The sequence below is a fragment of the Aulostomus chinensis genome, chromosome 5 (assembly GCF_037954235.1).
Source record: "Aulostomus chinensis isolate RoL2024-O1b breed Wild chromosome 5, RoL_Achi_v1.0, whole genome shotgun sequence".
NCBI lineage: Eukaryota > Metazoa > Chordata > Actinopteri > Syngnathiformes > Aulostomidae > Aulostomus > Aulostomus chinensis.
Window position 1 is genome coordinate 22,592,373 of NC_141324.1, and position 15,575 is coordinate 22,607,947.

The window sequence follows — 15,575 nt, forward strand, 5'->3', positions numbered from 1 at the left end:
CTGTTGGGTTTCCACCCCTAAACCACTGGGATTTTTACTGAGGCGGCTAAAGAACACATACTGGTCGCGCGCGCGTGTGTGTGTTATGTGTGTATGTGTTAGGGGGTTTTGCAAAAGGGCCTTTTCTATTTAAAAAAAAAAAAGTCTATCCTAATTTCAATTCATCCTCGCTGCCTATTTAGGGAAACAGGACAGTGTAGTGAGGCCAAACCAGTAACAAGCCCGGAAAACCCGCATCCCGCGAGTATCAATATTCATTACAGACTTTCAAAAAATAAAAAATAAAAATAAAAAGAGATCAACGTCGCTTAGAATAAGCAGACCTGGCAACCCTTCCCTCCCCCTCCTCCTTCCATGAAGACCCCTGGTGACGCAGCTGCGCCTCTGGCACGCGCGCTCCGCACGGGGCATGCCCACTGTGAGTTCATCTGGACTCGTAAGTGAAGAGAACGCTTTGTTGGAACTTTCCTGCTGGCGGCCAGTGGTGTTTGTAGGATTTGAGGACCTTTGGGTCATCCACCAGGCTTGGGGGGGGGGGGGGTGTCCTGGGGGAGAGGATGAAGCAGGAACTTTTAAAAAGATAAAAAAAAGACTTCACTGTGTTATTACTAAACTTCAAGTACTACTGACCCATGAACACCCTGAACATCAAATGTCCTCTCTCTTCAGAGTTGATGTCTTCAGTCATGTCTCCATTTGGTGTCTGGTTCTACGTTAATTCCTTCATGGCTCAATGGTTACAAAACTTCTCCATGCTGCAACGTTTGAGTCCCTCACCATTTCATAGCTGTTTAGCAACTGGGTGATGGTCCTCTATTGGCTGCTATGATATAGATGAAGGTCTTGACACAAGCTAGCTCCTATGTAGCAACCAAGCTGCCAGGTCAGAATTTATTAGTTTTGGCTGGTGGGATTTGGCATGTGATGTCAGGTTTGAGCTTCGCTCTGTGGCAAGCTGTTATTTTAAAGTAATGAAGTGGATTACACAATGTAATGGATACTTAAATAAGAGTATAATTGCACCTACCCAAAATAATTACAGTACCATGTGCCTTTAATTTTGTGGGAATCCAAATAGGGAGACTCAAGTTGGAGCAGGAGCAGGAGCAGTTGGGGCCTCAGTATCTTGCTCAGGGCCATTTTGACACAGTCTGCAGGGGGAATGAGGATTGTACCAGCGATCCTTTGGTTACTAACCAGCCCCTCTACCTTGCAGACATGCCACTCATAAAACAACAAGAAAAAAGTAATGGTCAGTCATTGAAGCAATATTTTATTGTTTATTATTTTATTTTTATTTAATCTCAGTTGTCTTTGGTTAGTTGTACACAGAAACAACACGCTCGCTAGGGAGAATTCAAACTATTGTTGACTCTCAATACAATCCCGATACTGTGTTAACAGTTGTCCTTTGGGTGCTATTTATAATGTTGAATTGTAGACCCTGCCTCATGTTCCACCCTCCATAAAGTTGTGCAGCTTACTTGTGGAAAGGCGCTCGACAAAAAAGAGCTTGCCCTTTAAAACTGTGTCCAGTAGCAGTTAGAGAGAGTTCCAAGCGGGAGAGTCTGGCAGGTCTCCCACACATTCAGTCAACACTCCAGCTGAACTAAATATTTCCTAGTCAGTCTCCCTCATTTGATTGAACACATCATCTCCCGCTATTCTCTTGGGTCTTTGTTGGACGTCGTGTGTGCAGGGAGTACTGTAGGGGAACCCACGCGACGCCGTTCAACAGTGATGGCACAGTCTACTTGCAGCTGCCAACGTGAACAGTAATTAGAGCTTCTCGTTAAATAGAGTCATTTAAAAGGCCTTGAAACAATGGTTTTATTCACAAAGACATCCAAAAAAGAAAAAAAATTGCCAGATATCTTTGGACTGGGAAACATCTAGTGCCTTCCATTCAGAATAGGCCGGAGCTGACGTCCTCCACTGGTAACAAATACAAGTTGACAAGGAAAAAACTCACAATTCAGCTTTTTTTGTGGAGCATCCTACAATGATTACAGAAAAAGGGAAACCTTTTATTAGCCTGCCCCAAATCTTTGTTTATTATTACAATTTTGTCATTTTCTTTCTATCTGCATAGTTTGTTGCTGCTAGTTTTTTCTCAGGTGGTATGTATATTTCTGTGTTGTATTTGTGTTCTTTTATAATGTAGTTGGTAATATTGTATTTAGCCACGTGTTATTGTTTTTAATTGTTAAAGGACTACCAATGGAAACCAGCTATCTGCTAAATCTCTGGCACCCATCTTTCTTATTTCCTGCAAATTATTCCTATACAAGTACACACTGTCCTTTTTTCCCTGAATTATCTAACTTACAGTAAACTGTAATATTACTGTCTGGTCTAGAATAATGCAATTTAAGATGAAAGGCTGATGAAATATTAATTCATTTTTTTAGGGACCCCGGGACCCCCTTTTGCTCGTTGCCTCCATTTCCCAGACGGCACCGCTTCCCGTGTATCCGCCATATTGCATTCTCCTAAACGCGCTGGCTGGATCGCCTCGTATCCACAACTGAAAATGTAAGTACAAAAACAACCATATTCTAAGTAAGATATTGTCATTTTGCTTCTATGTCTGTACTGATGTATCAGTGACGCTTCCTATATGAGTTTGCAACTATTAAAATGTTGGAATTAACGCCCCTAAAGCTCCTAGTTGACCTCAGGAGATTGGTGGGTCGCCTCGGTCTCTGTTGTTGTTTTCCCTGTCACAGCGACAATTTACATTCACTGCTCCCGCGGAGTATGTCAAATGGTAGCCTTATACATCTTTATCTCTACTCCTGGAATTGTCATGATGGCGCTGGTTGGCTAAATGTGATGCTGTTTGTCGGACATGTGTGCTAAATCTGAAGCCTCTCGCACCTGTAATGAAGAATGGCTAGCCGTTGGTGTAGCTAGCTAGCTAGCATTAGCCGAGTCACATCGTTGGAACATGAAATCAGTGCGCGGGGACTGCTTAACTGCGATTATTTATCACCAAAATATCTCACAGATTGATAGAAACAGACGCTACTGCCAGACGGGAAATAATAACTTTATTCTTATAATTCTTTGCAAACAAATTTATTAGAATTAATCATTATACCACGACCTGTGTTACCGTCTAAAGCTCAACCGTTGAGTTCATCTAATTTGAGTCAGTTATTAAAACATAATTGTTTTTTAGAGGTATGAATTGATGGTCAAATATAATTCCTATCCTTTTTATGCTCTCCTGGAGTGTGTGTGTTAATATGAACCACTGCCACTTCTGCCACTTCTTGTGTGATTGCATGCACAAAAAATGTGCAGTGAAGTTACTTTTTAAAATTTTTATTAAATTGTATGCGTTTAATGTCTGCACCACGTCCAGTAAATGTTGAGGCTGGACTAACATGTATGTAAACCGACATTAGACAAGTTGTTAATCCATATTAAAATAATTTTGTTGCAGTTGTCAACAGTGTTTGAACTCGGGAGGGAGAATAGAATCCTGTAATAATTGCAGGGTTTGTGGTTCCGTCATTTCTGTCAGGGCTGCACAGTTAATCAAAGTTTAAGTGAATTGCCAATATGGCTGACTGCGATTTTAAAATCCAAGGAAGATGTGATAATTTTGAAAGGGTAATGGTATGTGAAAATAGAAAAAAATTAAAATTAAACATTGTGGTGTAGCAGAGATGTCCAGCTTGCGCATAGAAAACATCATCGATGCAGATCGCCACAACAATCACAAAATTATCATTTAAGTATGTTTTTTAGAATAATAATATTGATGATGCAAAAATGAAAATGTCCTCTAATATCACAAATTATAATGTAATTGTAATATCAGTCAAAATGAAAAAAAAAAAAGATATTTATTCAAAATTGTGCAGCTCTGCATGTCAGTGTATTCTAGAGTAAGACAAAGGTCCCTGGCTGATTCTGCCACTATTTATCTGTTGGAGAAGCACTTGATTATTTATCTTTTATTTGCGTCTTAACATTCATCCATTGTGACATGGCATTCTGCTCTTGTGTGTTTCAGTTTTGCAGTGATGACCCAAACGGTTCAGACCAATGGGGTCCAACCCCTCAGTAAGACCTGGGAGCTAAGCCTGTATGAGCTCCAAAGAACTCCACAGGTAATGAGTCACATTGTATCAGTTGAAGTGTCTTTCTGTATCCAGGACAGGTGAAGATCACATAACTTGTGATTTAAACCTCCTTCCTTCCTCCTTTTCCAAATTGTAATCTGAAGATGAAGTCATTATGTTGTGATAGTCATAGTGTATAGGAAGTGTACCTACAGCCCAACATCGATCAGGTTATGGTTTGACTATCCCTTCAAATCCTTAAAACAGAACTCTGAGGTTTGCACTATCTAAAACAGTGACTCACTTGCTGAGGGATTTGTAGGAGCTAAAACAGAATCAGACCTGCGAGCTACTGCATGTCTGCAGCACCACCTGCATCCCACTCGTGTGTGTGTGTGTGCGCGCGTACGTGCGCGCGCACACTAATCTACATCTATATGTGTTGTTTACTGGTACAGGAGGCTATAACAGACGGACTGGAGATTGCGGTGTCGCCCAGGTCCCTGCACAGTGAACTAATGTGTCCTATCTGTCTGGACATGCTGAAGAACACAATGACAACCAAAGAATGTCTGCACCGCTTCTGCGCTGATTGTATCATCACAGCTTTGAGATCTGGGTGAGTTTTTGACTTGAGGGTCTTCATGGTGTCATCTGCTCTTTGATCTCAGCTGGAACAGAAAGTGATAGTGGACAGACACCTGCAGGAAAACTCTGAGGCAGCTTCTGCAGTCATCACGATGTAGTGAACACAATATTACTGACCTTTGCAAAAGGAAGTCATGTTTTCTCTCACTGTTAGTTTGTCTGTGTGCAGGATAGCATGAAAAGTAGCATTTTGATCTACGTGGCACCTGGTGGAGGGTTGGCGTGTGAGTCGAGTAGGAACCCATTGAATTTGGGGTCAGAGCTCATCGCTTTACTCAAGTTTTCTCTGGCTTAAATAGATACAGTTGACATCATTTTCAAGTATCGTCCGCATTAAAAATCAGCAGTAGATCCTCAGTGTCATGGTGTCTACTTTTATGTTGCCTTACTTGTTTGGACAGAAGCAAACAATGCTGGTGCCAGTACCGCGTGAAATCAAAACTTCCTGGTGTTATGCAACAGAAGGGCGACTTGTAATTTCCACAGCGACGGTGCTTTGCACGATCTGTTCCGCCGTTCCAGCCATCACTTTCACACTGCCTTCAATTTGGCACAGTAAAAAATAGAGGCGCAACAGCCTGTTCCCCCGTTTTGTCTCCGTGTACTTTAGTACAGATGGTGGGGTGAATCAGTGGTGTTATAATCTGGAAAGTGCTTTGTAAAAGGGGCTCAGCTGAGCTCGTCAGTGGTAGAAACACTGCCGTTGGACAAACTCTGGCGAGGACAATTACCCTCATGATTATTTTGCGGTTGTTGGCCATTGCTCTGTATTTGAACAGTGACTTTGCTCATTATTGATCATTTAAACACACAAGGGAAAAGAAAAGAGGAAGAAAAATGAAATACTTTGCCTTTAACCTTATCTAATTATATATTTAATTTTAGGTAAAAGTCCTAATTCTACTACATGAGCCTCCCACGCTGGCATTATTGTTTCAGGTCAAATAGTTGTTGAGAAAGACACACAGCCCTGTTGTTAACTGATGACAGGTGGTGGAGTGGTGTGGCATGAGGACCACGCAGCAGCAGCCACAGAGATGAAAGAGGTCCTATTGTATGTCATTCTCAGGAACGTGCTGTTGTTGGGTGTCCACGCGCCCAGGTTTTATGTTGAGAGATTATTTTGTGGTTCTTCAGTAAGGCTAGATGCAGCAGCAGCACCGCCCAGACATCTGATTTAATAAAGACAGCTGAAATTTGACTACACCCCTGATTAATAAAGAGAGAAAGATGACGCCATTTTACTTCTTTGGTTCTGTACTGAAAACATACTGTGTCTTCTAAACTAAGGTTTGACTGATCTTTGAGCAAAGACCATGTCCAAAAACAACTTGAAGTTCTAGCTGTCATGACCACAGTTTTTTTTTTAGACTCTGCTTAACTGTATTGTAAGATGTAAACAACACAAAATGAAATGAAAGCATGTGTGTTGGATCATTAATAATAGTCAGTAGCAGAAGTTACATTGACGAATGTGTCCTGCCCTTTCAGCAATAAAGAGTGTCCTACCTGTCGTAAAAAGCTGGTGTCCAAGAGGTCGCTGCGTCCAGACCCTAATTTTGATGCTCTGATCAGTAAGTGTGTGGTTTTACCCTTGTTAGATTTTGAGAGGTCTACAAAGCATATACATTTTGGAGGATGTGGATGATCATCAATGCTCATTGAGCCAAGAAACTGTTTAAAAAGACTGTAGACTTTAGCACTGCTCTCTTTTTGTCCCTTGTCAGGTAAGATTTATCCCAGCCGTGATGAGTATGAAGCCCACCAGGAGAGAGTGTTAGCCCGCATTAGCAAACACAACAACCAGCAAGCCCTCTCCCACAGCATAGAGGAGGGGCTGAAGATACAGGCCATGACCAGGTACAGTCACACACATACTAAAACACACACAAACTTGCACAGACCTCAGTCGGCTCTAATAATGAGATTTGTTCCTGACAGACTGCAGCGTGGTAAAAGACACACAGTGGAGAATGGCAGTGGAGCTGAAGACAACGGAGACTCCTCCCACTGTAGCAACGCCTCTGTCCACAGCAACCAGGTTAGTTAAGACACTCAGAGGGGCGGGGGTTTCAATCAAACATTCAAAATATATATTCAATACTTACATAATAATTGGTGTGTGTGTGGGGGGGGTGTGTTGGCGACTTTTCTAACATGACTGTAGACATTTTTGAACTGATGTCACTGCTTGATCTCAATGTGTGGATAGTCTCTTGCATTATTAGTCATGCACATTCCTCTATTTCCCCCAGGAGGCAGGTCCCAGCATCAAGCGCACCAAGACGAGTGATGACAGCGGTCTCGACATGGATAATGCTGCTGAGAATGGAGGTGGGGACTCCGTGATTGACGGTGGCGCCAGCGAAATAGAATTGGTGTTTAGGCCACATCCCACCCTGATGGAGAAGGATGACGGCCACAACAGGTACAGATAACATGTTTGATGGCTCATTGTTAGACAAATAACATCAACATCAGGATTATTAAATGAGTCTGCGGCTCTCACTCTACCTACGCTGAGAGACAGCACTTTGTCACTTCTCACTCCACTAACACTGCCACGGAGTGAGAGCGAGTGACATCCGCAATCTTTAACCGAAGAGTCAGGAGTAATTTTATTATTTTGTATTATTGTGGAGGTAGTTTTGCTTCTTATTGACCTATTGCACAAAAAAGACATTTAATCATGCCCAAACTTGTTTTCAAACCAGTATGGACAGTGTCATGCTCATTTACGTGTGTGCGCCTGCAGTGTGGAGTTTGTTCCTCGCTACATCAAGACATCCGGTAATGCAACAGTGGATCACCTGTCTAAATACCTGGCGGTACGACTGGCTTTGGAGGAGCTGAGGAGAAACGCTGAAGCAAGTCCTGTTAACGTGGAGGCAGCTTCAGAGAAACAGTACACCATCTACATACCCACTGCTGGGAACCAGTTCACTGTGAGTGCGCGTGCACACACACACACACACACACACGTATAATGGAGTAATTGTTAGTGTAGAATACTGTTGACTCTCCAACACTTCTGTTCTCAGGTTCTGAACGGTTCCTTCTCCCTGGAGCTGGTCAGTGAAAAGTACTGGAAGGTGAACAAACCCATGGAGCTCTACTTTGCCCCCACTAAAGAACACAAGTAGAACCACAGAAACACACACACAAGCACACACCAGGATGAAGTAAACAGGTGGACTTGGTTGCATTTGCATACACACTCACACACTCTCACTCACACACACACACATGCGCGGAGGAGGGGTGAAGTATGTCTGAAGGAGAGGAGGAGGAGGGTTGGTGAAACCTCCTAAAGGACTTTTGTAAAAAGAAAAACCCCTTTGTTTTATATTCAGTATCTTTGTGTCTCTTTCTATCTTTGTGTGTAGAAGGTAGCAGATCAGTACGCAGCACCAGCCAGCCACGGTTTGTTCAGTCTGGGGGAGCAACAAACATGTATTATAGTGTATCTGCCCTCAGCAAAGGCCTCTGGACTGACCGTGAGTTCACACCCTTCAGAATGAAGTGCAGGGTGGTGAAAGCTTCGGTCCTTAGACCTCTACGTGAGACAAGTCCAGCTGTCATCCAGATTTAGAACTTTGGATCTGAATTCAGACAGAGAGACGGCTGCTACAGACAGAATACCTGCAATACTGCGTATGTTGTTGATGCCACTCTGGTATGGAGTCCTGGGAGGGCTGAGGGAGGAGCTGAGATTTTTGTTAGCTTCTCTCGACCTGGAACTACTGGTACCTGTGTGTTCAGACCAAGCTCGGCGCGGTTTTTGCCTTGCATATTAAACACAAGTTATCAAGTCACCAAGAACTTTTCTTGTCACCCTTTCTTAAATCCTAACCATTACCTCAATTACGTTTCCACCTTGTAGCCCAGATGTCCAGGGATGTCTCTGATACATGGAAACCAATCCTCCTCCTCAGGCCCCAGGATGGATGACTGCTGCTTTCAACACAGATTTTACTGTGATTTAATGACAACTAACAAATCAAAATGGTACTGAAATAACAACACGATGCCTGTTTGTACAGCGTATGAATCTTTGGCAGGTCTGACCACGAGATGACGCACAAACCCTCGTTTTGCAGATTGGAGTTCTGATCCAATCAGTTACCATATGCTCCAGGTGCAAATTCTTGCCCAAGTTGAAATTGTTGAATTAATTAGTCAAAAGTGTAAGTGTGGCGTCACGTTTGGTGTGAACACAACAGAAGATGTGTGCTGCTCTGATGATGGGATGTGACACGATTGATTGCCTCACTCATCACTGTGTCGTCTTAGTTTAGTGTCCTCCTGTTAGTGTCCCCTCAAGCTGAATCAGCCTTTATTGTTCTATCGAAACTAAATCTGATGGTTTCTTCTTCGGTTCCATGCTAAGTGCCATTTTCTAACATCAAAACACAAGTCTACTGCAGTGTAGTTGTCAGACCAAGATGTGATAAGTCACCTCAGTGTGTCCAGGGGCCCTGGAACTTGACTGTTGCTGCATGTCCAGGTCTGTGTGTATTACTAGAAAGCAAGCGGCTCTGGGTATGTCTCTGGCTGGGATCCCAGCTGCTGTCTTGATCTGCTGCCTTGTAGGAACAAACTGTCCTCTACTATCTGTGGCTGCACTCTCTGGCTCGTCCTTTTATACATGTCTTTTGTAACATAGGGAGGAAGACGGGGGCGGGAGGGTATTTTTGCTGCACCATAGACGGTTAGACCAATAAAGTATTGATGATCTTTATTACCTTTACAAACCTGTCCAAGCACTAGTGGAAGGTGATCGTCTGTCTCGGCGTCTTGTTTGCCGTCTTCGTTAGGTGCAAAGACTGGAAACCAAGGTGACACCCAAACTGTCATTTACAGCCCAGACTTGATATCCCAGACCGCAGTAGAGGTCTTTTTTTTTTTTTTTTTTTTCTAGTGTCTACATGAAGACAGCAAGGGTTTGGCTGAATGGCTTCACAGTGATGTAGCCAAGACCGCTGACCTGCCACGAGCGTGTCCTGTCCCGTCGGATCACACGCAGACAGCTCCGAGGACAGGCGCGAAAGATCCGATCACCCTCACCACACTCAGAGCTTTGAAAAGAGAAATGTTGACGGCTGCAGGTCATATCGACATCACCGATGAATGTGAATACTGTGAGTAACTTGATGACAGAAAACATTAAACTTGGTTTGTGTCTCTGTACTTGTCAAAGCGGTTTGTGATGGAAAGGGATGGGATTCTGTATCGATAATCAGTCGATCGTCAATTCCTGTGATCCATTCTGGCATGGCTCCCTGACAGTTGCGTCTTGCAGGACATGTTCAGATGTTATGAGCAGAACTAAATACCTTTTTTTTTTATCTACAATGTTTCTACTCTGACTCACAGATAATAAAATAGTTAAAATCTGTGTATGCCAACTCTTTGTGCTACACTGACAAAGAATTGGACCAGTCAGCGCAATTGATAACGGCATTAATGTCTAGGATTTCTTTTTTTAAAAGTCTCATCCCGAGTGATGGAAGATGCCACACTCAGTAACACCTGTATGTCTCCAAGTGCTTCACCAGCATGAAGGAAAATACACAAGTATAGGATCACGCCGTTCAGGAATGGGACTAAAACCCTTTTATCAGGATGTCCCTGCTGGTGCGTCACTTTCTAGAAGCAGTCGGACGTCCTGGTCTCACTTCACTGACATTAAACTGTCCTTTTACTACTCATCAGGTCTATTTGATGGTTAATTTCTGAATTAATTCCTTTCCTGAGTTATGAAACAGGCAAGATGGCAGGAGGTGGTTTCTATCAGTTAACAGTATGACAACATCAGTGTCTGGTAGTGCATTCACACGGGACAAGCGGTGACGCAACCCAGATATACGTTCAAGTCTCTGGGTGGTGCGACATGTTGGGCTGCCTTTTTCCATCCATCCATCGTCATCTTCCGCTTATTCCTACACATTAAGGGTCGCGGGGGGGCTGGAGCCTATCCCAGCGTCAACGGGCGAGAGGCGGGGTTCACCCTGGACAGGTCATCGCAGGGCCAACATAGAGAGACGAACAACCATTCACACTCACAGTCACACCTACGGTCAATTTAGAGTATCAATCAGCCTTGTCCCCAATTGCATGGTTTTGGATGGTGGGAAGAAGCCGGAGTACCCGGAGAGAACCCACGCAGGCACCGGGAGAACATGGAGACTCCACACAGAAAGATCCTGTGCCCGAGCCGGGACTCGAACCCGGAACCTTCTTGCTGTGAGGCCACAGTGCTAACCACTGCACCACCGTGCCGCCCGGCTGCCTTTTTCTGATGCGCCAATTTCCAGATTGGAGAACCAGCAGCAGGTTCCAGCACTAACCCTACACACACACACACACAGGTCAGGTAGGAATGGACCCGACTGGCGGCAGGACTCCCCTCCATAACCTGATGCTCAAAATGGTGACACTGATTAACATGATCATGTGACCCCTGCATTTGGTTAATCTCAGATGGAATTTACAAATTAGGGATCTGAAAGTTTGACATGGATTTAAGGTGTCAGACGACCTCAGCAATGACTGAAACAACTCCCTGTACAAAGCAGACTGAGAAGAAGCGAGAGTTTCTGAGTCTGAATGTGATCTTGGCTGAAAAATGTGGAAATTTCAGCTCTGCAACAAATGAAATTTTACATTCGACCAGAGCTGAAGCCTTTTGTTTGGTCGAACTCCTGTTTTCCTAAATTCCTCAGCTTAACATTCTTGTCTTAAGTTTTTATGTGAAGGTTTTATTGTTCTGTTTGGACATTAAATTTAAAGAGCACAAAGTACTGCTGTGGGGCTCTCCCAGATTTGCAGCGTTAGAGAGTTAACAGCCTTGCCCTTGTAACAGTCGGCTGTTAGCTGTTGGGTCAGTTTATTACCATCTATTTTTGTGTCTCGGAGCTTTTTAGAAAGAAAATCAACAGTCAAAGCAAAGTTAAGATTTTTATTTCAGTTAAAAAAAAAAAAAACTACACGCATTTTTGGTGAAAGTAACAAAAAAAAAAAAAAAAGTTCGGGAAAAGGGAGAAAAAAATAAATCCATTGGGCAGAAGGCAGGGGGTGACCCGGGAGGGGTCAGCAATCAGTGACGGCCATCCAAGAAGAATCTTTTTGGTTTGCTCAACCTGGATGAGTCCGAGGCGTTGAGAGGAAGATGATGGAGCAAGCAGCTGAGAAGCTACGAGTGTCTGAGTGAAGCCGACAATCAGACGGGCTGAGAGGTGCCAGCACCCCCCCGCCAGCTCAACAAGCAGCACGCCAAAATGTGAAGTTAAAGGACAACTCCAGTAGACAGATCTCCTGGAATCATGTCCCAAAGAGAGAGAGAGAAAGATGTCCCCATGTTTAGACAGATGGTGGACTGACGTCGGTTTGCAGGGGGCTTCAGGAGGGTCTTGGCTGATCAGACGGTCTTCCTGGCAGTCAGAACTCGGACTATAGAGCCCACGCCTCCTACGGCTAGAACCTGAGAACACAGAGAGAAAAAGTAGGTGTCAGGAGCAGGACTGTGCTGGGGTGCAAGTTACTGGTTGAGAAGGATCGGTGGTCTCCAGTCTCTCCAGAAAACACAACACAGGTCCAGTTTACTGCATGGTGGAGAATGAAGACGTCTGTGGGCCGCTACTGGTCCTCTGACCTGGCTGAGCTTCAACAACCCTTGCGAGAGGAGCGAGAAGAACCACCTTCACCACATACTGGGTCCAACATGTAACTGTAATATTCTAGTTTTTTACAGGAATATATTTACACTAACTCCAGAACATTGTAGATCAGTGAAGGAAATGTCGTGTCTTCCTCAGAGTGGATGAACGGCTCACTAAATGTTAACCACTGCCCCCTGGTGGATGGTTTCACTACACATAAATCCCAGCCCCTTCACATTAGTCGACTAAAAACAAAAAACCAAGTGCATTCGATTTAATATTTCCCAAAAATTGTTCTTGTCATTGTTGATCATTCTTATTACAGTTAATGATGTTTGCTCATGTGTTCATTTTTTTTTAATTAACACCAGAGAAAGAGGTTCTTGTTATCTTCAGGAAAAAAAAAAAAATCCGTCGTCGGAGGATTGAAGATTAATCTGAGAGAAGATGTGACAATAAAAATAAGTCGTACTGGAGTAAATAGGTTTGTCTTTTAACATCAAATTTGACATTCATCACTAGCCATAAATTATGTTATGGAGTTGAAGGTCCCTCATAGGTAATACATGAGTTAATATAAACGATTAACTCATGGAACGAATAGAAACAATCCAGACATAAGGAAATATAAACACAGAAACAAAAGAGGAAAGGAGTACTAGTGAACATCTCAGAGGGGCCGCGTACCTTCTCGTGCCACTGCAGCAACATGGCGCTGCTGTTGTCTGAGGGTCTCTCGAAGCCTCTGTAGATGTATTTCATCAGCAGGTCCACCCCCACTTTGTCTAGCGAGCCCACCGCTTTCTCAATGTCACTGCTCTTAAAGCTGCCCAGCACTTTGACCACCAGCCCCTCGGCTCGCTCCTGCGCACACACACGCACACACACACACACACACACACACACACACACACACGTGTCTGATAACCCTAATGACAGATGATGGGGATACTCCCGTCATTCTGACAGGTGGCGGTAATACATCCTATCAATGGTAAGAAACTGACAGGAGAAGAGGAAGTTGCTGCACTCATGACATCACTGCTGCACCTAGACTGGAGAACTCAACATGGTGTGGCACCAGTGAACCATGTTCCATAAGGTTCCAAGCTGTCAGGTGATGTTGTGTTAGAGGAACCCATCATGGAACCTTGTGGATGTTCCACATGATGAGCTCCTCCAACACAACGTCCATCTCACAACTTGTTATTTTGTGAAACCGAAAAACTACAACTAATAAATGAGCATGTGAAGGACCAGAACCGTAATAATGTCAGCCACCTCTGAACTTTCATGCCTTCAAACTTATAATTAAAACATAAAATAAAACATTCTACTGTTGTGAAATAAAGCTAGAAACAAGTCAGCTCCATCTCAGTTAATATTCGGACTAGGCCCGTGACTACCCTGACCCCAGCGTGAGTGTGTATGTGTGTGTAGAGGTACCTTGACGTTCTGGTTCTTGGTGTTGATGGGAGGGTTCTTCAGCACAGCCTGGAGTGCTGCGTTCATGTTTCCCGTGCAGAGTAACAGTCAAGGACAGAAACACACACACCGTCAACACAGCCAGCAAACAAACACACATCTGCTCCGTCCCTTGCATCGCTGGCTCCATCATACTCACACCCATGTGTACACAAATAAATGCCGGGGTAGAACTGCAGGTCAACTTATTTCACTCAGCCGGCGACCACACCCTCCTGTTGACTGACACCCGGAAGTAAGTTCACCTTCCTACTTTGCCAGCAACCCCAGAGAGTTTAGCTACAGCCCGGGGGCATCTAAGTAACAGTAAGGCCAGTGCGGTGGTGTTACGGGCATTCTGGCGTCCCGGCTGGAAGCGGCAGTAATGTCCAATATGAAACACAAGTGAAGGATATTGTCGAAGCAGGGCGTCTACTTCTGGTTCGTCCGGACCGCACTGGTTCTCTCCTCCGTCCTCCTCGTCCACAAACTTGTTCTCGTCGTATTCGTCCACGTCCACCTTCCGAAATCGATCAGTTACTGTATTTTTAGACATTCTGAACGATTATTTTACGTGAAACAAGCGTTACGGACATGGGATGTAAGCAGCTGTGCTGCCGGGTTTGCGGCCCTCCGGTTTGCTTCTTCGTGATTTTTTTTTTTTAGCGAATTGCAATAGCGACGCAAGGGCGCCACCTACTTTAGCGGAGTATTTACAGCAGGATCCGTTCGCCGCTACCACTTGCGTTCATGTATTATTCTGTACAAATGTAACTGTGCTATAGTGGCGTCACTACCTTTGAGACTAAATGATGGTAGAGCCGATTGAACGTATTTTAGACACTAAAAGGTTACGTTCATAAATTATTCTTAATACTGAAATGACACTAAATGCTTCATATTGATAATAATGGTGAACAATCTTTTTTATTTTTTACATTTATCTGTAGCAATCAGTTATGATGACATTAGTTTTCCCATAAAGTGGCAGAATGTATTGTTTTTATATAAGATTTTAACCTCAATGGACTATTTGTGCTGCAGTAAGACCTCTGACAAACAGAAGCACAGCAAAGCCACATTTGTAGTTGCTTTTGAAGGCCATTATCTGGTGATAAGCAAATATCTTTGCAGATGTCTTCTATTCCTGTGAATTGTGTAATTAAATTTATAATAAATAACATAAATAATTAAATGTATTGTATTTATTGACTTTAGAACCTACAATATAATTTGACAAAGTGTTTACCGGTGAATATTCCTTCAGAAAAGTCCTCGTGTCTGGATCAACAATTTGTTGCTGAATACTGGACCGAATGACATCCACTCATCCAATGTAACTGAGAGGTGTATCAATATATTTTTCAGGTAAATGGAGCGACTTCGTTTGGTCAACCAAACTGTAATAAGAACATGAGTCACTGATCCGTTTGTCTCCTGGTGTGTGATGATCTGCAGACTAAACTTTGTGAAAATGGTGTATGGGCTCTCACCATCGTCACCTCTGATGCTACTTATTTTGAATTGAGTAAATGAAATTTTCCTTTGTGGCCCCCTTCCTCTCCACCAGGGGGCAGCCTTTGTCTTCATTCTTTCCTTAACTTTTACAGTGAATGACCAGCAGTGTAGGAACTTAAATATTACTGGTTCACGTCCAACTGTCTTCATTGAGGTAGGGCCGCTCCTTTAACTCCTCCCAGTAACGCTCCGGCCTGACCTGTTTGCC

General features: G+C 43.6%; 2 protein-coding genes across 2 annotated transcripts; one reads left to right on the forward strand and one right to left on the reverse strand.

Annotated features, from left to right (window-relative positions):
- The first annotated feature begins 2,411 nt into the window (after positions 1 to 2,411).
- Positions 2,412 to 8,070, forward strand: rnf2 (ring finger protein 2). The gene is made up of 9 exons (XM_086203952.1): positions 2,412 to 2,535; positions 4,028 to 4,124; positions 4,535 to 4,695; positions 6,216 to 6,298; positions 6,452 to 6,584; positions 6,666 to 6,765; positions 6,980 to 7,152; positions 7,480 to 7,669; positions 7,766 to 8,070. Exons 2-9 carry the CDS (start codon positions 4,038 to 4,040, stop codon positions 7,865 to 7,867), a joined length of 1,029 nt encoding a protein of 342 aa, XP_086060078.1. The 5' UTR covers positions 2,412 to 2,535; positions 4,028 to 4,037; the 3' UTR covers positions 7,868 to 8,070.
- A 3,601-nt stretch (positions 8,071 to 11,671) lies between these two features.
- LOC147261753 (actin-related protein 2/3 complex subunit 5-like) lies at positions 11,672 to 14,514 on the reverse strand. Its single transcript, XM_086205010.1, has 4 exons — positions 14,266 to 14,514; positions 13,832 to 13,904; positions 13,073 to 13,249; positions 11,672 to 12,207 (listed from the first exon to the last, which is right to left on the reverse strand). The coding sequence occupies exons 1-4, from the start codon at positions 14,403 to 14,405 to the stop codon at positions 12,145 to 12,147; spliced, it is 453 nt and encodes a 150-aa protein (XP_086061136.1). The 5' UTR covers positions 14,406 to 14,514; the 3' UTR covers positions 11,672 to 12,144.
- Positions 14,515 to 15,575: the final 1,061 nt, after the last annotated feature.

What these genes read in the sequence shown, in the direction of transcription:
- rnf2 (XM_086203952.1), top strand. Translation starts at nt 4,038, where the DNA reads ATGACCCAAACGGTTCAGACCAATGGGGTCCAACCCCTCAGTAAGACC. An exon ending in AAGATACAGGCCATGACCAG is followed by an intron (nt 6,585 to 6,665) that starts GTACAGTCACAC and finishes TGTTCCTGACAG; the next exon opens with ACTGCAGCGTGGTAAAAGAC. An exon ending in CCTCTGTCCACAGCAACCAG is followed by an intron (nt 6,766 to 6,979) that starts GTTAGTTAAGAC and finishes TATTTCCCCCAG; the next exon opens with GAGGCAGGTCCCAGCATCAA.
- LOC147261753 (XM_086205010.1), bottom strand. Translation starts at nt 14,405, where the DNA reads ATGTCTAAAAATACAGTAACTGATCGATTTCGGAAGGTGGACGTGGAC. An exon ending in CCAAGAACCAGAACGTCAAG is followed by an intron (nt 13,250 to 13,831) that starts GTACCTCTACAC and finishes GTGTGTGCGCAG; the next exon opens with GAGCGAGCCGAGGGGCTGGT. An exon ending in TGCTGCAGTGGCACGAGAAG is followed by an intron (nt 12,208 to 13,072) that starts GTACGCGGCCCC and finishes CTGTGTTCTCAG; the next exon opens with GTTCTAGCCGTAGGAGGCGT.